Raw genomic sequence first — 25,270 nt, 5'->3', positions numbered from 1 at the left:
TGACAATACAATATTATGGTACTCTCGAACTGATCTGATGATGGAGCCGAAAGGTATAGATTGGAACTTCATGACGAAACATCGTATCGTATGTTATCTATCGAAGTATACATGCCACGCCTCGAGGGAAAACCGCTGTCATGCACGCGAAATGGGAACGGCAAAGGTTGCGGTCGCAGTCTGCCACATGCCTCGTCTGCTGACTGGCCAGCGGCGGCGGCCAGGGCCGGTCCAATGGCATTTATTTTAAAGATAAATTAGTTGCTTTATTTAATGTTTACTGTAAAAAAAAAAAATTTCGTCGACGGAACGGTCCTGAATTTGAACATCTCAAAATTAACACCATGGGTATTAGCTTCAATTCAAGTTATATAAGTAGAGGATTTTAAACTAATATTCGTACATCGCAAGGTGTTTCCGAATTGAAATGTAAATCTATGCTCAGTATGCCAAATTATTCGGCATTGTCAACTAAGATTATGAAATTATCAGCATTAGTTGCGGTGCTAAATCCTGAAATTATTTATACAGCAATTTGCATGATACATGATGCGTCGCGTCCGACACTCGCTGTACAGCCGGCATTTACTAAAACTGTTGTTGGGGCACACCAAACTAGTATAAGCGGAGTCACACATTGCACACCTGCGGACCAGGCTATGCAGCTTCGGCTTGTAACAGCTCGCTAGAGATGAACACACCGTTTCCAGTTCTTGCTTACACAAATCTTATAACGAAGGAATTATGCTCTTGTCTACGTTGTCAAGATCATAGTCTCTGATATACCTACAGGCAGGAAAGCTATATTCAAGTGGACAAAGCTGTATGCAGAGTGCCTTAGTTGCATAGACAGAATGTCGTCTCACATTTTAATTTATGAAATAGTGCCATTGACGTGACTGTAAGACCACATAAAAATAAAGATTTTGCTCCGAGCAAACACTCTGTAGTGACGAGGCATGCACTGTGTCGATCTGCAGTGAACGCATTGTCGTCGCCAAATATTCCCATCCGCGGGGACGTATCCTGGCTATTTGGACAAGTGACTAAATATTGGAAGTTTTATGTGCTATTTGTCCGGATTTTAAAATGAATTTCAAAATTTACGGTAATACGGGTGTTTGTTAAATTATGTGATAGCCATCGTGGCTTACTCTACATATTGAGTTTATTTGATACGCGAATATAATATCAGTTCAACCTATTATTGTAAGTAAAGTGAACCTTTAGTTACCGATTTAATATTATAGGATCGGTAGGTACTACTACCTACCGATCGAGTTTTGAATAGTCTCTAGTCGTTCACTTCTATGAGCTGCTTCTTTAATTTCAATAAAATACTGTATATAAAGTTAATCCTAGAGTCTAATCACGACGAGTACCTATAGTCTAATCACTTGGGTAGGTCAGCAGTACTACTTTTAAACTTTCGCGGTGATTACTTTGAGAGTTTACTCCATTTACCTCGTATATTGAATGATAATATAAAAACAATATACCATGCTACTTTAAAAAAATACTCAAAATGATTAGACCCTATTAGATGTGTGTACCTCTTAGAGGGAACCTCCCTCTCACGCACTTCAACGACAAGGACTTATTTAAGCGACTCGAAACGAAATTGTGTACATGTGTACATATTTTTTCCATCTCGGTAAATCATGCGCTGGTTTTATTTTAATCAAAAGCTGAGCCCGCGGCCGCTGCTCACGCACGGCGCTGCAATTTGATCCAGGTTCAGGACAACAATGCTCAGTTATATTCATCTATTCTATTCATAGTATTGCACAGAATTATGTTTTCCCTTTTGTAGCACTTTTGACCCGTTTGTTAAGGTCCTGAGCTAGCGCGGTGACATGGCGATGTATACACGTTTATTTGCAACCTAAAATATTAAGGACTGACATATTGTGGAGATTTTACTAGATAAACATGAGCCCGATACTATAATCCCAACATTATAAATACGTTATATAAGTAGTATATATATATAGTATATAGTATATACGATATAAGTTTGTTTGTTACCTCTTCACGCTCTATCTACTCAACCAATCTTCTTGAAATTTTGCATACATGTAGTTTGAAGTGTGGAGAAGGACATAGATTACCATTCGTTTAAAAAAAATAACGTTGTCGAAGCCAGAGGCAAAAGCTTATAAACAATAATTGATTACTTTGAAGGAAATGTAAAGTTTGACATCCAAGTACAGAGAAAAGTACCTATACAGAGTCCGGTTCGCAATATTGAGATGATGAGAATTACTGCTATTTCGTGACTCAGGCCTCGTGCTCTCAACATGAGCTCGAACAATTTCATACCACGTCTACTTTTAAACGTATTCGGCATCAAAACCGCAAGCAAATCTAACCGCACGACTGCTCGTTCAATATCATTTCAATTTAGACTCTATGAAATATAAATAAGGTTTAATTTGAGCTGTTTTGTATATGATTAGGGTTGGCAGTAATAACATGGGAGCGGCTCTTAATACCGCACATCCGCAGGGCTGCGCCGCGCGGATGCGGCCGACGTATTTACATAAATATCGCATGGGGACGACAACGCTCAAAATTTGCCCAATATATTTTAATGACAGGCGCGACGGTAGTCGTCGTATGTGTGACGTGTCGTCACATCATGACGCGGCACACTGCTTCGCTTCAAAGACGTCTGTTACCCTATTATTTTGATATTTCAATAACATATATACTTACCTTTCTGTACCATGTTAAGGAAGAATCAACGCTGTAATGAAGATAGATACATTCCGATATGAACACAGGTGTAAGGGTTCGGTGACCTCGCCTGTACAGTACAATGCGGGCCAAAGGGGAAGGTGCAGCATTTACATTAAAACGAATAAAAACACGCCGAGGGAAGTGGCGGGCTACGTCATTGTTTTCATACCGAGTAGGCCGCTTGTGCAAGGCGCGGCGCCATCCGTCGTCCGCCGGATCTGTGGTCGAAGAAATATCTAAGATGATATAATTTACTATGAACTTTTGTCGACGTCGCCGGACGATATCCGCGATCCATCATCCGAAGATTCGACTGTATAAATCAATGTTCATAGTAAATGTATCGCCCGCAACTTGTGTAGTATAAAAGTACATTTCTACTTTTAAAACACAATAAAACTAGGTACAAAATTTAACTTTTTCATATAGGTGGTATCACCTACACAAAAATACACAAAAATATGTAATTTAAAAATACTAAATCGACTAGGTGTGCCTAAAAGTATTTTTTTAATATTTTCGTATATGTAATAATATAAGAAACTAGTTTGTTTACGTGAGATCGACATGACACTGCTATTTCAGTGGCGACCTCGTAGACTAAACTCATAAATACAGTGCGCATCACACGAACATTCGTAACAAATAAAATGCGGAGTGTTATCGACTACGAGTTGCTTTGTAATGGTTATTATAATAAACAGTCTCTTGTCCCTACAAATAAAATAGTTTAAACTTATCTAACACCTGTTCCAGTTGAAATTTATAAAATGCGACTTCGTCACGATCTAGACTCCATATCGTAAAGCTTAAGGAATTATGAAAAATAGAATAGCTGTCTTCTTTTTGCTGAAAAATGAAATCGTGTTTCGGTAAACCAGTATTTGAAAAATAATTAAATGAAATATATTATGTGAAATATATAACATTAGGTTGACATAGCCGTATTACAATCAATGGAAGTCAACATTTTTTGCAGACCTTACGAAGTTGCCAAGTGATTGTCACCGCCGCGCCATCTGTCGTTTTGGCGCGCACTCGCCGAAGCCGACATGTGCGAGCGGTGCGTGGGAACACACAGTATAGTATGATCCTAAACATGGGAACTGAACAACACCGTGTGTAGCGAATTACAAATGTGGACTTGTCACATATTGCGAGTTCATGTGCGAAATCCAATAAATATGACACTATTTTTTACAAATACCTAGCTAATTACAATTATATAGGTATCCCTCATGTGTGAGGGTCGTGTATGCCAATGTGTAGAATGTAAACACACAACGATTTCCTGGGCAATATAACCTAATGGTACGTTACTAGTTTGCCATAGCCTTCTCCATTTTATAATTATATTTGCAAATTTTTTTTTAAGAAAAGCTTTTATATAAATCCAAAAAAAAAGAAAATAAAATTTTCCTTTAAAATTTTAACTATCAACTTATAACCTCATTATACACCCTTTATATGATCATAAAAGCTTGTCGCGAGGTTTGCGTAAGTACCTATAAGTATGTTGCTTAATTAAATAGGTACTAGTTTATTTACACAAATAAACCTCCACATCATCACACATGATTCAACTTTAAAACTAAGATTCTTCATCTAAAAAAATTTAACAAAGTAATTGGAATTTCAGTGTCTTTAAAAACTTTAGTTTGCTGAATAATGACTACATTGTCAGCTACATCACTAATTACGATACTCTTAACTTTTATCCATCAAAATTCCAAGATCACACAGGTCGTTAAGTTCTAGGAGAGTCTGAGCTAGAATCGATACTCTCCTAGAATCGATTGTATAAGATGTGCCTGCGCGAGTGTATTTTTCGTGAGAAATTTACGATAGAATATTTTGTAGCATTTTTGTTTAATTTCGCACTTGTATCAAATGAAATAAATGCTTGCAAAAGCTGTTGTTGGCAGGGTTACCTCCGCGGGAGAGCTGTCAGCTCACTTGGAAATCGAATTAAATGTTTAACTGCATCTGAGATTGCTAGATATTTTAATAAAAATTATTATTACCAATATTATTAAATTGAAAGTCAAGCCTAATTTTATCATTTCGACTACCTTATTAACCAATGCTGCAGAATAAGGTCGTCAAACTTCTAATGTCTTGGATGTATTTCGTATAGAAAGAAAAAGCGAAACTGTATGCACGCCTTTACCTTTTATATCAAAACCCTATAAAGGTTCACCTGCTATCGTGTCGCATCCAGCTGTCCCGCGTCCTGCACCATGGAGGATCTAAACGAGAATCTACTAATACAAATCAACTTGGGGCAAAAATACATTTTTGTGTGAGTGTATGTATGTATGTTAGTTTGTTTGTTTGTAACGCGATAACTTTCGAGCCGTTGGTCTTTTCGTTGTTCCGTTGGTCTATTTTAACGAAATTTAAAAGGAACCCATGTAGGATCTGTCAATAGAATTTTTAATTCGTGGGGCAATAAAATCGGTTAAGTCGTCTTTGAAATGTTTACAATTTTGTAAAAAATATTTAACGGATTACTAGGAGGCTATGAAATGACATGACTATGAAAATGAGACCGCTGCCCACAATCACAAGGAAGCGCGCCCACCCACGCTCCTATAAACTTTAACCAATACACAACTCTAGTTTTCAACGTATCAATCTAAAATAACTTATCACCACAACATAAGTAAGTGCTTGTAAGGCGCCATTGTGGTTGAGCTTAGCGATGGCTGACCTATGCGTCAACTCGTGAACGGATGCTGCTAGGGGGATCTTGGGGTTGGTATGTTAGGGACCAACACACTTTTCAGCAGTAGTCGTTCCGAAATGCTAATAGCTAGTAGTTTGTAGCTTTGGTAAATATTATTTAATTTTGAGTATGACGTGAAAAAGTGTTAGGTCTAGTTTCTGAAGCAATGATTTGATTTTTGTTTTTTTTTCTTTGACAAGGCGAAAAAGTTATAGTATTTCTATCTCTACTTACTGGTTACTGTTGCGGTTCGAGGTGTATTGTATTCGTTTCTGTGTATGTTCATCTGACTCAGTAAGCAGTTTCAGCGGGCAGTTGAGTTATGTCCATGTATTTATTTTATTATTTATTTATGGCCATAGCCTGAGAGCCACACCGCCCCGCGTGCGCGAGCATTATACGCCGCATGCTAATCCGCGCGTCACGCCACTGATACATAATACATGTGTTTACCCGCGAGTTCGTGTGCCCAAGTGTTAACTCATTCCGACCTTTTTCTTTGTATGCTAACTAGAACATTTGTAACGCCTCACTTGAAGTATACACAGTACTGAAAATATAAAAAAGAAAATAATATCACTAGCAATGAATAGTGAGATAACTACTCCTAGACAGAACCTCTCATCTCAGGTTTGATCACTGAAATCGTCAAACATCAGAGAACAAAAGTGGCCCCAGGCTACATAAAATAAAATAAAAAATGTTGACAGTTGACAATCCATCGACTATACTCATCTGTTGTCGACACAGATCCATAAAATTATGTAGATAGTGCCTCCATGCCAACATAGCGTAGATTCCAGTCGACGTCAACAGCACGACGACTCCTCTCCCCCTCTTGCGCCAATACATTCCGTGCTGAAAGCAATAATGCTGACTCTTTCAGTATTCATGACGGTATTATTACCTCCAGTCTAGCAACCAACATTACAGTTTTATCATTATTGCTCGTTTCTGGTATAATGTACAGAAGCCAATGATCTATGAGCATTGTAACAGCGCAATGTTCTCACTAGGCGGCCGTATGAAACTCCATAGAGCATTGCACAATGGTGTGTTGTAAGATGCTGAAAACAGGTAGGTAATAAGCACGAATATTAACTAAATTCATCTATCTATCCCAGCCCAGCGTGTTATGTATTTATTCGAAATCAAAAATATTGAATTATTAATTAAATAGTATTATAGTTAGTAATATTTTCAGCAACAAAGTATAGAAAACACTCAATTAGTAGCGACTCAGTAGGCTGGCTTCCAAACTATCATCTCTCACTGATCTGATTGACCGCGCTGCAGCATCGCACGCGCAGACGAAGATGACAACAAGCAACCTTACAAAAATTAAACGGGACTACGGCTCTCCACACAGGTGTTTTATTTAACGATTCATATAAATGTAGGGTTATAATAATAATAATAATAATAATAAGTGTTTATTTCTCTCCACAAAACAAGAAATCTTAATATTAATTACATTAAATTAAAGTACCAAAATTAACAACTTGAATTTGTGGGAGCTGACGCCTGTACTAGGAATACACCTGTATTACAAGTCATCAGGCCCCGCCTCTTGATTATATTATCTAAACGTAATAATAGTACATAGGTAGTACGAGAAAAAACATATCTTATAAACTAAAGTTATGTATAAGAAAAATAAAAAGTATTTTAAACAAATATATATCTTCATAAGCGTGGTGTGTGTGTGAGATGTCAAGTTTGGTTCCTGTGCAAAAGAAAGTGGGTGTATAATTGCGACTTATTTATTGTAAAACTTGTAGTAAATTTTCTGTTTAACTTTAAATGTGTTTAGGTGATGAATGGATAGCGCTTTGTGAAGCTTGTTGTAAAGATAAGGACCTTGAAAACCAAGAAATCTGTGACTAAATTTTGTTTTATATTGGTTTGTTTTTGCTGCTAGATGATTGCGTCTTCGATTTTCGGCAATATAGGGGGTCAATCTATGTTGTTTCATTACGGTTTGAAGTATAAAAAGTTGCCGCACGGTCAATAAATTAGCAACTTTATAAAGTTCTTGAGTTGGAAATCTAAAAGGCTTAAACAATGATACCTTAAGTAAGGATCTTTGGGCTCTTTCAATTTGCAAGAAGTGCGTTTTTGCAGCTCCGCCCCATGAGGTGATGCAGTACGTTAATATAGATTGACATAGCGCGAAATATACCATTTTAATAGTGTTAACGTCTGCAACGTGCCTTAACTGTTTAAAAACATAAATGAGTTTACGAACGCGAGATGATAAAATATTTATATGTGTTTTATCTATCATAATGCCGAGATATTTTATACAGTTAGTGTGTTCGATGGCGTAGTTTGATTGCGAATTTTTTGCAACTATTTTCAGATCAGGATTCTTTAATTGACTGGATTCTTGTATGGAGAATTGAATCAGCTTGGTTTTTTCTAAATTTAGGGTTAATAAATTGTTGTTTAACCAGTTCTGAACTATATTAAAACCTGTCTGTGCAGAACTATATGTTTCAGTCCATGATGATCCTGTAAACAGAAGAACAGTGTCATCGGCGTAAGTTATGATCTTGCCATTCTGCAGGGGTAAATTTAGAAGATCATTTATGTAAGCAAGAAAGAGAGTAGGTCCCAGTATACTACCCTGGGGGACTCCAAAAGTAACTGATTCGTCAACGCTTACATAAGAGCCTATCTTTACTATATATATACTTTATTTACTATAGGGTTAAAAATACAAATTAGGTATTTTTATGGTCACCTTTTAGAACCCTTCCTTTTGATACCCCACTCAATTATCCTCCACGTGTCGTCGTAGGATACGCCGATTTATTTAACAACTGTAACCTATACATTTTAAATGCAACTGTCCTGACAATACTGCCAGGACATTTTGTGAGTGGATCTACCATACAAGTGTGATCACGACACGACGGTTCTAGACATTTTTCCTCGTTTAACGAAAAATGTCCTAATAAGTATGCTAAGTTTTCCTAACCTGTGGGGGAAAATCTCTACATGGAGATTGTTCAATGGAAACAGTCAGTCTAAATTTCGATTCTGTGGAGAAGAGCCAAGTATAAATTGCAGGCAGCGTAATGGCGGCGTGGGACTCCTAATATCGTGCTCATGATGGCACGCATTACCTAGCGACCTGTGACCACAACCCGTGTGGAAATGTTGCGACTGCTGCGGTTGGGGCGGTAAAAATCGAACTTATTTAGGAAAAACCTAGAATATTTTTATATTAAAATTAATACTGGATTATTCTTTCAATGGTATGACTCGGAGCGTCGCGTGTCGGCTCATTATCTACTCCCGATTTATTCTAACTGCATCTGCAGTTAGATATAGAGGGAGAACAATGGCACTATAGACAGGTACCTGTCTGTCTGTAGTAATACAGGTCCGGGAGCGACGGAAGATCATAGAAATACTTACCTATAACTGCTAATCTCTTTTGTCGAAGGGTTTGATTTTTGAGACCCATCAATACTTCTGAAACGTGATCCTCGAATATATCTCAGCCCAGCGTATCGACCCCACTACTGTAGAGAGCTCCATCATATGCCTTAATTTGATATAAAGTACATATATAGAATGTAGTAATGGATTATACTCAATAAAATTTTAAAAACGTATAAAACATAAACTAGTCGATTTCAGTTCAAGAGACATTATCTAAAGTTTTCAAAAAACCCCTTGGGTATTACGAGTTTTCAATCCACATATTGGTTATATGAGTATTCAATCCACATGACATTGCTAATGGATTAAACCTTGGCAGCATACATACAAAAAAGGCAGATTAATTGCGTGCAACGCGTGCAGCTCCATCCCAATTGCTTCGTAGGTATCCGGAGTAACGTCGGGACGTCATTGCGATTGCAACAATCTGTAGCAGCAAAACAATTAATAATTATAATTATTAATTCCCATTGTTTTCAATTCGAACAATATCGGAGTGATGCGGGAAAGTAGCGGGGAGCTCTTGGGAGGGATGACCTCGATTCCTTTACAAATTTCGATAACAAATGATAAGCTCCACCACCATTGATTTGTAAGCGCCTCGACTGGCACTACTGGCACCTTATTCCTCTACATTCCACTACTTTGAATGGACCTTTTCATTAGACAGCTTCCTGAACTTGAGCTACTTAGTCCATTATATATATAGCACATGTTATTTTAAAAACAAGAATATTCAAATCCAAATACCTAGGACGGAGCATTTGGCTAGTTGCCCGGATCCTTTTTAAACTTACAACTTAAATTGCGGGGGAAGGGGGTCATCAATCGGTGATATAGATTCGATGCTGGCTCTTGCTTGGCAGCGCGCGGATGCTTAACTCTACACTACCTACCGGTGGGTGGAGGCGTGCCAGCCGTGCTTGTGACCAACATACGGACGGGAAACATTTACGACTCAATACACAATATATAGTTACATACTTGTAATACAGTAATTATTAATTTCCAGGGGACCGCGCCCTCTTCGCTCGGCCGAAACCTAAACCTTCCTCAGAATTCACAATATCTTCTAAAAAACCTGCACGTACCATACAACCTACATCCATTGCGCGCATACATAGGGACAGACAGACAACGGGAAACAGCTTTGTTTTATACTATGCAGTGATAATCATACCTACCTATAGGTAGATACGACACGAGTGGCCCTCACCGAACACTGGGCGGAGCCGTTCTGATGCGACTACAACTTCGCTAGGACGTCTTTCAACTTCATACATAAACATACCTATAGGTACTTTAATTTTAGATAGTTATAAATTTGTTTTAACTGACGTTTATGTTGATAAAAAAATAATGTAAGTAGTCATATCAGATCAGGCAGCTGTCAGGCTGGTTCAGTAATTCGTAAAAAAATGCATTCCAAGCGACACCGAGACCCGACATTTCCACCTATCCTGCTACACAACACTACTGGTAGTTGCATTCACTATCCCGTTGAGGTGATTGTGGTGTGTCTGACATCCGTCACAGTCCAATTAAAATTAATACCTTGGTTAGGGATCAATCTTCGATCAATTAGAATTTTATAGTTTTCATTATGTTAGATTAAATAATAGAAAGCGCCAATATTAATCGACTTCGTTTGCGTGTGCGGTTCCAAATAAGTAACATTTTATTTTACACGAAATCCTTAAACTATCTATTCAATTGAAGAAAGTAGAAGAAGGTGTTTGAACTTATTTCTGTAAAACGAGTACCTACTGGTCGGATTGACTCGTTGACAAAAGCTATTTTAATGTACTAATAAATGAAAGTCTTACTAACAAACAATAATGTTATTACATTAACGAGAAAGACACTTAGAGCTAAGCCCCATTGCTATGTTGCGCTCCGTCGTACCTACTCCGTTGTGTTGACGGATAAACGAAATTGTATGGAGTTTTGACGTATGCTACCCCTCGTCTATATCAAACAAAACCTACTTAATACAAAACTATGTGTATATGTAGCTGGCTCTTATTTGAACTCATATTGTTCTCTAAGAACCCAGACCCATTGCTCCGTCACGTTGACGTCCGTCGACGGATCAACGCAGAAATTATATGGTGCATCGACGTACGTTGGACAAAAAGAAGTAAGTAGTTATATAAAGAGATGCTTTGTAGGTACTTAAACTTCATACTAAATTTCAAGTAAATCGCCGGTAATTTCGTATTTCGCGTCATGCGAATTCAGACTGACAGACAAAAAATACAAAAAGTGTATTATATATCTATGTATACAATATACAAATTTGACCCTTCTTCAGTTTTATTCCTTGTATGTATTGACGGTTTTGGGACATCGGATTCAAATACCTGAATGAATAAATATTAATATTTATCTAACAGCGCCTGATAAAATTGGTTTTAGCATATTTGCTATTTTAGTCGGGTTAGAATGGATTATTTGTGACTAAATATCAATTAATAACAACTGGAGGATTATCACAAAATCTCGTAAACCTGATGTGGCTAACGAGCCGAGCCACACCGTCGCCTGGTCACCCACCAGGCGACGGTGTTGTTTATGTTGATTCTAGACAGAAGAAGTTGAATTGTTGAATGCGCTATAATAGCAGTCCACGAATGTATTTTAAGCTGCAGTTACAACATTGCAGAGAAGCCACACACCCCTCCCTCCATACCTCCATCCCTCCATACCTACCATACATAAATAGTACCTCTGCACTTAGCTGTGTAGCTAAGTGCAGAGGTGCATAATAGTGTTGTTATGTTGTGCATATAAACAAATAAATACGAATGTACCTAATCTATTAACATAGCTAAAATATTCATATCAATATTATTTACTAGCTGCGCCCCGGGACTGCACTCCCGTGGGAATTTCAGGATAAAAGGTACCCTATGTGTTATTCTAGGTTATATTCTACCCGTTTATCAAATTTCATAACAATCAGTCCAGTATATTTTATGTGAAAGAGTAACAAATATACATACCTACATACACGCATCCTCACAAACTTTCGCATTTTATTAGTAGGATTCGTCAACCAAGTGTTGCAATGATCTTAAAGTACCTACTTAATTACAAATAGTGTTTATAATTTACTCACCTTTAGCAGATATTGCGAATTTGGGGCGTCTAATTACGATTTCTTGCGATTTCCATTTAATTACTTCGTATAGATAGTATATCATGCGTAATTCTATATGATAAGTAGTACCAATTAATGGAGTTGTAAAGTGTAGAGTTTGTGAAAATGTTTTTGGTGGGATTTGTTATTCTAGCTAGATAAAAGTTTATCTGTAGATTGTGCACAACATCGCGATGCAGTGTTTTTCTATTCCACATGCCTAAACAATGACGGTATGTTTAATGCAATATGACTGCAATATGCAAGTTAATGGCAGGCGACGTGTTGCAGACACACGTGATGTAGCATGTAGCCACGATAGGACAAGACACGATCATTTAAGTTTTAACACAGACCACAACACACTATGTAGTATATATATAATAACTAAATAACCCCCCGAAGTGCTGACAATTTCCAAATGGCTGACGCACATTTTCCTGACATAGCTACGAACACTCTAATCATATTAGGGTAGGTACCTATTAAGTACATTGTTGAATTTGTCTCTCGGACCAATTACTTATTGTTCCGAGCAATTTGTCTATTAGACAGACTATGGAGAAAATGAATACAAATAGTAAAGTAAAATAGTAGTCGGCTCTTCAGTCATGTCTGGCCCTCTTTTATCTTCTCTTCGTCTGGTTCTCTCTGTACTTATCAAGTTTACATCACAGATATAAGAACATTAATGTTTTTATAAATAATGAGATCTATAAATAATGAGAGACTCCTCCCGACCTCCCGAACATGGATGGATGGTACAATTCAGGATTTGCTACCGTTACCAAATTCACAGTATAAATAATTTGATAATGACATGAAAGATATCTATAATACATTTGGTAACGTTATAAATAACGTTAGCGTTATAATTATAGATACTTTTGTCTATACCAAGGCGTTGTTGCTATTTTCTGGTGATATATCAATTATGAAGCGATAAAAATAGTCGGTAACGTACACAGACATTTAATTTAAAATGTTTTATCGGTAACTTTTCGTTACTACCTACCGTTTTTACCGGTATCGAGCACTGTTGAATGTTTTAAAAAGGTATTTGACAATGACATTTGACATTGACAGTTTTTGATCGAAAATATTGCCAATGCCAAATCGTGAAAATTATAAAATCATAACCTCTGATTGTTTGTTGTATATTTTATTCATTGGTACTGAAAATATAACAAAGATTTTAATATTACTAGCTACATTTTTCGCGGTTTGTCACTCAATAGAATTGTTGCAGTTTATATCTCGAATGTCAGCTCCTTATTTCTATTTGGTTGTCCATCTGTAAGTATTGCTTCTAAAAATCTTTGAATTACATCATGTTCTGTCTCCAGCTTCGGCATGTGTGCTTCAAATTATCAATGAGCACTTTGTTTTAATTTTATAAATTACAACTTGTTTTGCTGTTGCTAATAGGAAATTCGTCTTACCGAATAAATTTTGTTCAATCTCGGCGTTCTGACCATCTAAATCAAATCTATATAGAATTTGAATGGATAACAAACAGAAAACAAACTTCTTATATTATAATCGAAGCAGAATGTATTTTTAGTGCTTGAATGTTGGATGTTTAGAATATAATTTATAGATTTTATTTTATTTTACAAGCTTTTATTTAACTTGCAATGTATGTCCCTATGTTAAAATTGTCCCTAAGTTTAAAGCAGATATCTTCAATTGATTGAGCTGAAATTTTGTATACACGTTTAGTTTGGGTGACGATTCATTATTATAATTAGTATAACCAGATGGTGCACTCAGAAACAGCTCCAAATGTGAGAACTCCTCAATAGTTTATTGCACGGACTTGACGTTTTGTCACATATAGAATGCAATAAGATCTCTCTGGCAACAATAAAGGCTTGTGTCAAAAATGACATTTTTGTAAAAAAGTTTACTTTATTTTCTATTTATAATAACAATACGTAATGTTGGAATACTAGTGGAATTGTGTTTTCCATAATTTATAATGTTTTATTTATCAATATTATAGGAAAGAGGTGGTTGAGAGCAGAGCTAGTGGAAGAAGAAGCATTGAGAAGTGTGTAGAAGCTGTGTTTGGAGAAGTGGGTGCTGCTAGTGTACTGGTGGACGTGCTCAGCTGTGAGCCGAACGGCCAAGGGTCTCGGTTGTTGCTGCGAGTGCTGGCTCGGGAGCTGAGGAGGCTGCGGGCAGCACTGGCTCTACATCCTACTGCTCCGGTGGTGGTTAAAGAAGCACCTTCCTTACAAGCACTTGTTTAACCTTGTTCTTAATTTTGTAAGTATCTATTCTCTTTAAAGGCCTATGTAGGTAGGTATTTAATCATCTTTGAGGAAATAGAATGAGGAAACCTGCACACTGGTTGACAGTTTAAGTTAACTAGTATGTATGTGACTACTTGCCATGTTTATGTTGGTTGTATACTTGAATAAAGTCTGACACCAGTGTTACCACCAGACACATCAGATTTTAGTCTGATGTGTTATTACCACCTGATAGACATCAGAATAAAATCTGACATCAGATTCAGCAGTAACAAAGAATAAATAAATCTTAGTTTCCTTTCTTCAATCTTTAGTATTTCAGATTCAGATTCATTATTTCTGCATTAATGGATTTTTACTTCAGTGTCATAGATGTGTCAAGGTTATGCAAAATAACTACCTGAAAGAGTATAATTTAGTAAACATTACAGCAATGTTATCATAACCAAGGAATGGAGACATACTGCATTATAACAGTTCAGATATGAAAAAATGAAAAAATATTTATTTGCTTTAGCGAAAAGCTACAGTTTAGATATGATGGAGGTTAGGATAGGAGTCTCTCAGTCAGAGAGTCTATCCCAAAGTGGAGTGCTTATTTGTTCCGAATGTCAAGGCACTGGTCTCACTAATCACTTATTGGTACCACAATAGTTTCATGTGTACCGTGTATAATCTCAACAATGATCTATTAGCTGAGACATTGATACAATGTTGAAAATAAAGTGGAGCCGTCACGGTATCGGGCAGAAGCAGACAGAGAGAGACACAGCGGCGGCATAATGTCGGGGCGGTCGATGCTGTCGTCGGGCCCGGCGGGCAAGGACCTGGTGATAGTGGCGGAGCGCGCGGAGCTGGCGACGCCCAGCAGCGCGCGGCTGCCGGAGCCCGAGCCCGCGCCCGGCCTCATCCTGCCCGACGGCCACATCAACTGGGGCTGCCCCTGCCTCGGCGGCATGGCCACCGGGCCCTGCGGGCCGCAGTTCCGCGAGGCTTTCTCTTGCTTCCACTACAGGTATCCGCTTTCGTTCCTTTTAGTTTTATCGACTTTCCTCGTATACTGATTATACTTAAAATCATACTTGTCTTTAAGATTGTAACAACCGAAAACCTACATAACATTATAATACTTAAATAAAACTGAAGAGTTCCGTAGTAACAAGTGTAGCTTAAGAATATAGGTACATGGTGCTGAATATAATAAATACAGATAAACAACCTTAGAATATTTATTACAGACTACATTTTTTTCTTTAAATAAAATGAGTGAAATATAGTTTAGAGATTAGTATTTCTAAAACACTTCGATTATAAATCAACAACCTAATACATGAACAACAAAAAAACAGATTAAATTTTGTGTGGCTAATTTGTGTTCCTTATAGCTATACTGCTCTTGATTCGACTCGTTTCCTGGATCATCTTGTATTGGTGACATTTAGATCGTAAAGTGCAACTAAATATTGGTCGATTGCAGCGAAGCGGATCCGAAGGGCAGCGACTGCTACGAGAAGTTTAGCGTGATGCAGGAGTGCATGGCTGAGTACCCCGAGCTGTACGGTCGCGACGACGACGACGACCTGGCCGAGGCAATGGAGGCCGCGGGCGAGGTCGCGGACAACGCGGACCATAAGCAGGCCGCGGGCGACGTCGCGGACAACGCGGACCGCAAGCAGGCCGCAGCGCCGGCGCCCTGAACTGAATCGCGACACGAAGGCGATGTTCTGAATACGGCCTTGACCTTATGTGTTATTAATATAATTTATATGCTGACTTTCATAAAATTCAAATTTATTTTATTTGCATGACAATGTAGCATACGAGTATGATGGTGGATACAAAATGTTTAGACAAAGTGATGATATAACCATTTTTAAGCAATATTTTATTGAAGTAAAGTTTAAGACCTGCGCTTGGTTTAGCAACAATTAATTTATACCACGGAATCTATACAAGTATACATACATATACCTATTCGTAAAATTTGATGGCCGTCGTGCGTGATAGGAACATTGCCTTCAATTCTCGAACAGTGATGAACTGACATTATTTAATAGTATAGTAATTAACGTATGCAGATTAGTGGTTAGTGTTTAATATAGTACTGCGGAAGACCTAGAACTTTAATAAAGATTTGTTTTCGTTTCATCTTATTATTTTATTTTAATCTGTGACATTAATGCAGAATATATAAATGTAAACAAGATAACTTCCTAAATATTTATGTAAATGCAGGCTCTGTGACGGAACTCATGTGATTTCTTAATTAGTTCATATAAAACAAACAACGGGTTATATAACGTGACGTTATTTCTATTCTCACAGTGCCGGTGGCAAGAAAATAAACACTGATCACAGCTTTCTATGCTGTGTCTCTACAGGTGGTCAATCAAATCACAACTTCCAAACTGAAATCCAAAATGACAATTTGATTACTAGTGTGTCTACAAATCAACTTGGGGAAAAAATACATTTTTTGTATATATGTATGTTTGTAACGCGATAACTTTCGAACCGTTGGTCTGATTTTGATGAAATTGAAAAGGTATGTAGGATCTGTCAATATAATTTTTAAGTTCGTGGGGCATCTAAATCGGTTCAGTCGTTTTTGAAATATTCACAATTTTATAAAAACGCATCAAAAACTTTGTTCGCGAGGTCTAAGTTCGCGGCGAACAACTAGTTTATAGGGAAAAATGTAGAATTATATTATAATATAGGTGTACATGTCCACATGTTCCACACACCATTGATGTATCTTTCACCGACAAAGCAACGTTCGACAGGAAAACTTTCTGTCGACCGTTTTTTCGCCGATTTGCTTTGCAATTTCAGTTACCATACAAAATTCTTTGATAAAAACGGAATAAAATATAGCCTATGTCCATCCTGACATTGCATTCTAAGTGCATATTGATGGAATATTTTTTAAATCGGTGTAGGTATTACACTGGTTCTGCAGATTTCCTCAAACATAAAAACTCACAAGCTTACAAACACTTCATCTTTACAATATTAATTAGTTCCAACGGAAGTATGGATTATAGCCTAGACTGGACAAATATGTACATGCAAGATCAACAAGTATAAACATAAAAAAGTGATTATGAGGATTGTTATTGGGTTACTATTATTACATAAATCAAAATATATAAATACTGGTTATGGCGCACGGCGTTGTTCTTGAACTTTGTGTTGGTCAGCGCGACCTCTCGCGTCAGCTCCCAGACTGTGCGCCTGTTATTTTGCCAGCTCCACACTGTCGCCGAACTCGGACATTTGCCGACGCGAATGCGTGAACATTACGTAGTTACTATGAGTGCTTTTATTTATCGCAAAATCCAGAAATGTATACCGAATCCGCCAAAGTTTGGCAATATGTTCGACGACATTGTGGAGCTGGCATGAGAGGTACCTTCGACTATATTGTCGAGTATCAGAAATTGAATATTATTTTCTTAATTCACTTTAATTCGGGTACCGATTTAAAAAAAGCCCTTAGATATAGTTTCTTTATGAATTCGTTCAGATGAGTGTGGGGAATATCAAGTAAAGAATTTGTTCTAGGGGCAACATTTACTAAGACTCGAATCAACCAAGATCAATTAAGCAAGATTTAAATTACAACATATTTTTTACAATGTACAGAAAGATATGGGACGGAAAAATGAAAGACACGGGACAAGTAGGTAAGTACCTACGGGATGGGAGATGGGGCGAAAGTCGAAACACACTAAGGCACCGGACATGGCAGAGGGAGACAACAACTGTTTTACCTTAACCGTTAACCTTTATTTATCCTCACAGTTTATCTGTGTATTTTATTGTGGTTTTACCCGAGCGAAGCCGGAACGGGCTGCTAGTCTATACATTTAAGGATATAAGTAAAACCTTAAAATAAGTGAGCTATGTCTCTAATAAAAGCCAAAACATTTTTTTTTAATTTTTGTCTTTCTTTCTGTCTGTGTATAGTCTAACTTAAAATCTGGTGTAGGTTTTATCACGCTACGTCACTTAGAATCTGAGACAACAGTAAGTTATATATGAGCGGATGAAGCGAAGACACAAAGTGACGCGGGCGGAAGCTAGTTTTAGGATAGGTTTTGTTTGGCAAAATATGTGATACTATTTAATTTTAACATCTTTCTGTGCCATATTTTGTGCGAATAAATGATAAATAAATAAATAAAAACCAGAATCACATTAGATAATATCACAATATGTTCACATGTATAGGTATTTATTTTATAACATATCTTAAACAGGGTTTTACAAAATACGTACAACGAATACGAAAAACTTTATGAGATTACTATATGATTTTAAAAAATACTAATCCCAATAACAAAAACACAAATGTGAAAATTGAATGAGTCGATGGAGGAAGTTCAATGAGTCGAAGCTTATATGCTATAATTGTCGCAATTATGAACTTAAAGTCTACAGCACTTCAAAATTTAATTTGGCTAGTTTTTACTAGGAAATAAAATATTTATCAGAGTATAAACATGCTATATTTTAAACAATAATTGGGAATAAATTAAAGATGATTACTGAATGATGATTACTGAAAAAAAATTGTTTATTGAAGCATGTCAAAACTAGCCAGGTTGAACTTGGATAGGTAAACATGATACACATAACCATCAAGACTGGCGCCAGCTACGTCCAGCCGAAACGATAAAGGCTAGGCGTAGCCGCACTTCGGGGTTGAGCCGTAACATACCAGTATATTAATTAATAGAGTACTAAGCCCAGCGTCTTCGTTTCAATGAGAATTTTGCACCAGAAGTTCCAGAGCGTTAGTTCTTCTAGAGTGTTTGGTCTTATTACAATATAAGTCGACTAGATGGGTGTTTGCACTCACCTGAAGACGCAATCCTTATGGCTGGTACCTGGTGTTGCTTTTGTCCACTGGCCATCGGCTCGGCCCACCAGGCTGCGCTCGCGCCGGCCGAGCTGAGGCGTGGTGGGGCGGCACACATTACATATAGTGATGTCACCGCGTCTGCTGAATATTCCGCAGGAGTGTGTCACTGCACATCCCCGCGTGTCTGTGTGGTCGAAACTGGCGTGTCCGGCTCCGTCTGTCCGAATCTGAGACGATGTGGCCGCAACAAGCCGCCGAACTTGCGCTCCTGGCGCTACTCTTATGCGATCTCAGTGAGTCTTGTTATATACTTTTATTCAATCAGCTATCAGTGTTTTCTGTCTATAAAATATCCTTTTTAGTGTTCCGCAGCCCGACATGATGACCATTAAGCCACTGAGATCATACATACGATATTAGGTAGCTATATTCAAACTTATTTGTATCGATGAATAAAGGCACTTTGTATTTTAGGTGGTGTTGAAGCCGTGGATGCTCCGGTGAGTGGGAGCGGAGGGGGAGCACGAGGGCTGCGTAAGGCCACGCAGGGGATGCGTCGCTTACGGCTCGGGGCGCGGCCCGTCAGGGACATCGGCATTGACAGCCGAGACGACGACTACTTGGAGAACCTTGAGAGATCCTTCAGAGGGAAATCATACAGAGAGCTCGACGACAACAACAGAGGAAGAGGATTCGGGACTTCGACGGGCAGAGGCTTTGCGGGCGACGCGAGGCCATACGACGCCCGGGATAGCAATTCGGGAACTGATAGAGGATTCGGAGCGTATAGGAAACCCTACAATTTTGACACCAATGAGAGAAGTTCTGATAGAGACGTCGCGGAGCGGAGCAGAGGAAGGGATGTTGCGGACGGACACTATAAGCCGACACGCGTCAGTGACTACCATAACGGCAACGCCAACAGAAACACCGGCCTCTCTCGAAACGATGAAACTGACAGTCAACGTTGGCTTAAGATTTTGGCAGGTTTGTTGAATTCCTTTTCAAAGCAGTATATCTTTTCGGATGGAATTACTAATTCTATGTACAACTTGTTATTTTATCCATTCTATCAATATAAATTACTTGGAAAAGTTTTCCCATTTTTTATAGGTAAGTATTATAAATTGTAAGTTGATGTGGTGTGAACTATCTAGCATCCGCAGATGTATTATTATATATATATATACGTGCCTATGTATCTGCAATCCAGAAGTTGTAAGATTTTGCACATTTCCAGAATTTCTAAAGACATCGGAAGAGGGACGAGAGTTGCTGCGAGCGCAGAGCGGTTCTTTACAAGGTATGTTACAATTATCTGCTATATATGCAAAATAGAATTGTTCAGATCGATACATATTTATTATCTACCTACATAATTTATTCGTACACTTTGATAATAAAATCGTTGAATATATTTAAATTAATGAAATTTTGATATAAATATTTACTAAAGCGTAATTATATAAAAATGCTAAAGCAAAACGGAGTCGATATTGTAAGTCAGACAGACTGGTGAAGGAAGATTACCTAGTTTGTAAACAGTAACAAACCGCTTGGTTGTTGCAGTGGGAGGCGACGGGGCGCAGGGCCGACTGCCGCTGCCCGTGCTGCTGGTGCCCGTGGCCGCGCCTGGCCCACGTCAGTATGCTGCGGCGTGCTACTAGTAGACGCGTTTCTAGACTCCCTAAATTACATGCTATTTTGCAAGAGCTAATCAATAACTTTTGATATTGTTGAAATTGTAGTGTAGTCGTCCAAAAATAATCTAATACTTACACTTTACACATATAGTTCATTCATTTATAATGTTCATACATTCCCGGACAGAACTTTTGATGGCATTAGTAGACAATTGGATATTAGTAGTAACAGTACACAAAATATCTTTCAGATCCCGTCGATACCCACACTTTACCTGGGATTTCCACCGGGGTAAAAAGTGGGGTTTCATGCGTTAAAATGATGATGAATGATGAATATTTCAGAATGTTCAGCGTCGCCGCCGCCCCTCCCCCAGAACGAGCTGCAGCCGCCTTCAGACTACCTCCCCCCGCTCCCCCCGCACGACAACCGTCCCCGCCCGCCTGCCGACACCACCGACCGCGGGGAGTCACCCTTCACACCAGGTTAAGCATTTTAAGCATCAATATTTGTAATCCTATCAAATAATCTGTTCATAAACTTTCTTTAATTTTATCTGTCTCTGATAATTTTTAACAGATTCAATGAAAGAAAACTTGTACTTTTATTCATTTCTAATTGGTAAGTAGTTTTATTTTTATCAACACATAGATATGTGTTTTTTATCCCTCAGAGGTAGCGATGAATTTATCTTTGGAATCTTAGTTTCATTGACAATCTTTAATAAAAGTATGCATAGCCAATGCCTGAATTCGTATTTTTTTTATAAAGTAACATTATGTTCGTAGACTCTCGAAACCTGAAGTCCACACCCAACAAAGATGACGTGGAACTGCTGCTGCAGTTGTTCCGACAGGAGCAGCCGCGCGCGCCGCTGCTGCCGCCCATGTTGCTGCCCGAGTCCCCCGCCCCCGCCCCCGCCGCGCCCACACCTCCGGACACCTCCGTCCCGCCCCCCGCCCGCTTGCGCTTCCTCCACTCCTTGCTGATCCGCGCCGAGCTCACCGTCTACTACGCCGACTACACTGAGCCCTACACCGTCTGGTAAATGCTCTTTCTTCATATCTTCATATTTCAATAGTTTAAATCTATTCTTTGACATTGACAGTTGTTTGTGTTTCATCCAGGTACGACGCGCAGACGGGGTCGTCGCGCGTGGACCTGCACGGCGGCACCACCGTGCTGTACCGCACCGTCCTCCCCAACAACCAAGTCCAACGAGTGCAGGTATCGTCTTCCGTCCAACCGCAAGAAGCCTTCCAATACAATTCCAAATTATTACAATTTCATTATATTTGAATTCAATTACAATCCAACTTATTCAAATTTTAGTCAAATTACAAATTATGAAATTCAAATTAAAATCATTTATTCAGAAATTAGATCTTCACAGTTTTTTTTTTCTCGTCAAATTTTATATTAAATAGTTATTTCTCACAAGCTACAATAATATATAAAATATACAAAAGTACGTATTGTACATAGTCAAAAGGTATATCAAAACACGTTATGATTGTGATCCGAGTGCTGATTAAAATATATGATTCTCCCAATGACACGGAAAACATATCGATATATAGCTTATAAATTCAACATCATTAGATATAATTCATAGGCAGTTTCTTTATTTTCCCCAGGTAAGTATCGAGCGCTACGAGGACGAGGAGCGGCGGCGCTGCGTGCGGCTGACGAGCGGCGCCACGGACGCCGACCGCAGTCCGCCCGGCCTGCCCGACCCCGAGCCCTTCAGCTTCCACGGTCAGTATCGTATCGTGCAGCACAACCCACATAATTGTCACCGCTCCATTCGCCATCTGGAGGTCCTGAGGTGGATTTCCAGCGCGGACAAACGATTGTCAACAACGGTTTTCGCAGATATTTCTTTGCGGTTCTGGATATGTTGTTCTGTATTTGTGCCTCGATGGAGACACCCATATAAGTTATGGAACTTTTTACGGTAGAAAAACTGAACTGCGAGACTTGGTTTTTACAGCATGTTTTTGATGGCATAGAGAATTGACAGATTTTTAAGTTTGATTTAAAATAGCAACAAATTAGTGACATCGAAATGTTGCTAAATAGGATAGGTAAGGTTTTCATTGATAATTGTGGTCACGCAGGATACAACTCGACACCAGACGGCCGTATGGAGCGCTGGACATACTCGCTGGCGGGGCAGGTGGGGGAGCTGGGCGCGGCGCGGGGGGAGGCGCTCACCTTCCGCCACGAGCTCCTGGCGGCGCGCGTGCGCCCCGACTTCGTCATCCCCTACAAGTGAGCGCCGTAACGTACTACTCGTGTTATTATTAGTGCTTACTGCGAGTTTTCAACTCGATCCTAATCGCGTTTATATTTCGTTAGCAATTCTGTTAGTTCCGTAGTTAGCAATGGTGCTCGTATCTGATTAGATACGAGCACCATTGCTCAGTAGTGCTCCGTTGCGACGATGCACTATTGCAGCTCCGTTGTTTTCTATAGATTTTAACACTGACATGCCTTCAAATACGATGAATCTCCATACCATTTCTGAGTTCTCCGTCAACGGAGGATGACGGAGCCCCACGTAATTGGCTTTTACCCAGATAACGAATCTTATACATATTGAAATTGTTGTAATGATTTGTATTTTAATTCAGATATCGCGTGACAGTGGACAGCTCCGTGCTGGGTCCGGAGGTGGACTGGTATGAGCACCGCTACTTGGAGGTCCGCGAGCAGCAGCCGGAGCCCCGCTACATGAGCGTGGACGCGGAGCGCGACTGCGACGTCACCGAGACCTCGCAGCGACTCGAGCGCGTGGACCCGCTGCGAGAGTTCGTTATGACGCATCGTGACACGCGATGCGACACCGACTTTGATAAGTAGGTTTTTAACCGATCGGGCCGATAAAGATGCGACTATCTGTATTTTTTCACATGTTTTTCTTCTTTCTTTCCGATCTTAACGTTGATTAATTCATTTCAGGTTTAAGGAAACTTTTGATGTGAAATATGAAAGCGTCGAGGAAGAAGCTATGCGCAAGACATTGCTAATAAGAAGCCTTCACTTCGTGGAGTCCGCAAATCGTCAAGGGGGACCCGCACTCCTCGAAGTGAACGAGCTGAGCGTTTTGCTGCACTACGAGAAGAATCTACTAGAAGGGCTTGTGGACGACACGGAGGGGGAGGATGAGCCTGGGGCAGTAGGAGCGGCGCCCTTCGGCTTCCTGCCAGAGAACCGACTCCAGCCCGAACCCTTCCCGTACTCGGCCGAGGAAGCAGCTGACCTCGCGCGGCAACTGCCCGCCGCATTCAGCTGGAAGAGGCAAGGCGCCGTCACACACGTGCGCAGTCAGTATCTTTAATTTCTCTATTTATTCGCTAGCTTTCACTCACGTCTCATTCAGGCCACCGGAGACGTGAGTGAAACTCACATCCTGAAGTGGCTAGAATTAGAATTAATTTTAGAATATAATTTTTAACTAAATCATCAATCAAAACTAATTCATAACCCCCGTTTTGTAAAAAAAAACTGATTTATAAACTGATTGATGATTCATACGAGTGGAATGTTGTGTGATGTCGTAGATCAAGGGCTGTGCAAGACGTGCTGGGCGTTCTCGGTGGTGGCGGCGGTGGAGGGCGCGCTGTTCCTGCGCACGGGCGCGCTGGTGCCTCTCAGCGACCGGCAGCTGGTCGAGTGCGCCGGCGGCCACTGCGACCGCGGCAAGCACGTCGACTTCCCCTACCGCCGCATCCGCGACCACGGCATCGCCGCGCTCGCGAATTACACCAGCTACGACTACGAAAACCCCACAGTCGGTCTAACTATGATCTATTCATCAAGATTTCGATTCAATTTCAGTTCATTTATGTTCAGTCCATCACCTACGACAGGCAGATTTATCTAACCACCTCATTTTGCAGGTGGGGCAGTGCAAGCGGGAGGGTGGCCCCGTCACCAGAATCAGCGGCTTCGTCCGAGTGACCAACAGCGCTGACGCTCTCAAGGTACCAATGTACTTTCACTTACACTCATTTCGTTTATTGCTAAATAGATAGAAGACCATAAAAAACACAAGCGTCAACCTTCCATAAAAAAAACGTTAATCCCAGTCACTTCGTAAACACTTAGATGTTTTGATACCTATTTTTGAATGTATCATTACAATCGTCATTTGACGTGACCGCTGCTTTCTAACACCCTATTTACGACTTTTGTGGACTACCCGATTGCTAAGAAAATAATTTGCGATCTTGGTTTTGTTTTGGTATAGCACATTTTCGTGTGTAATGTGCAAAACTACAGATTTAGTAAAGATAACGATAATAATCTAATTTAAATCTAGGTTGAATATACTAAAATGATGTCCTATAAGTCGGAAATTAAATGATGAAAGATATCTAATATACAGTACTCTGTATATTAGATATTGTTATACTTAACATAATACC

At 39.3% G+C, this 25,270-nt stretch overlaps 2 protein-coding genes and 1 long non-coding RNA gene across 6 annotated transcripts in view; 2 read left to right on the top strand and 1 right to left on the bottom strand.

The window, feature by feature from the left end:
• Positions 1–6,884: 6,884 nt before the first annotated feature.
• LOC128677267 (uncharacterized) lies at positions 6,885–12,500 on the bottom strand. Its single transcript, XR_008405515.2, has 3 exons — positions 12,045–12,500; positions 8,897–9,350; positions 6,885–7,984 (listed from the first exon to the last, which is right to left on the bottom strand). It is a non-coding gene; the product is annotated as an uncharacterized LOC128677267 (long non-coding RNA).
• A 681-nt stretch (positions 12,501–13,181) lies between these two features.
• LOC128677208 (uncharacterized protein) lies at positions 13,182–16,471 on the top strand. 4 transcript variants are annotated; one of them, XM_053757890.2, is made up of 4 exons: positions 13,182–13,361; positions 14,071–14,336; positions 15,077–15,338; positions 15,801–16,471. In XM_053757890.2, exons 3-4 carry the CDS (start codon positions 15,106–15,108, stop codon positions 16,018–16,020), a joined length of 453 nt encoding a protein of 150 aa, XP_053613865.1. In that variant the 5' UTR covers positions 13,182–13,361; positions 14,071–14,336; positions 15,077–15,105; the 3' UTR covers positions 16,021–16,471. The 4 variants fall into 4 exon arrangements, with proteins under 4 accessions (XP_053613865.1, XP_053613863.1, XP_053613864.1 ...); XM_053757888.1 differs by having other exon boundaries at positions 15,050–15,338; XM_053757889.2 differs by having other exon boundaries at positions 15,019–15,338.
• A 2,858-nt stretch (positions 16,472–19,329) lies between these two features.
• Positions 19,330–25,270, top strand: part of LOC128677243 (uncharacterized) — a 6,714-nt gene continuing 773 nt past the window's right edge. The window contains exons 1-13 of the mRNA XM_053757949.1: positions 19,330–19,486; positions 19,668–20,180; positions 20,434–20,496; positions 20,763–20,834; positions 21,182–21,322; positions 21,626–21,881; positions 21,965–22,064; positions 22,475–22,595; positions 22,958–23,111; positions 23,474–23,698; positions 23,802–24,166; positions 24,404–24,633; positions 24,743–24,826. Of these exons, the coding sequence (XP_053613924.1) occupies positions 19,429–19,486; positions 19,668–20,180; positions 20,434–20,496; positions 20,763–20,834; positions 21,182–21,322; positions 21,626–21,881; positions 21,965–22,064; positions 22,475–22,595; positions 22,958–23,111; positions 23,474–23,698; positions 23,802–24,166; positions 24,404–24,633; positions 24,743–24,826 (2,382 nt within the window). The 5' untranslated portion in view covers positions 19,330–19,428. The remainder of the gene's footprint in view (positions 19,487–19,667; positions 20,181–20,433; positions 20,497–20,762; positions 20,835–21,181; positions 21,323–21,625; positions 21,882–21,964; positions 22,065–22,474; positions 22,596–22,957; positions 23,112–23,473; positions 23,699–23,801; positions 24,167–24,403; positions 24,634–24,742; positions 24,827–25,270) is intronic.

This window comes from Plodia interpunctella, chromosome 17, assembly GCF_027563975.2.
Source record: "Plodia interpunctella isolate USDA-ARS_2022_Savannah chromosome 17, ilPloInte3.2, whole genome shotgun sequence".
NCBI lineage: Eukaryota > Metazoa > Arthropoda > Insecta > Lepidoptera > Pyralidae > Plodia > Plodia interpunctella.
This window is presented reverse-complemented; position numbering and strand designations above follow the sequence as displayed.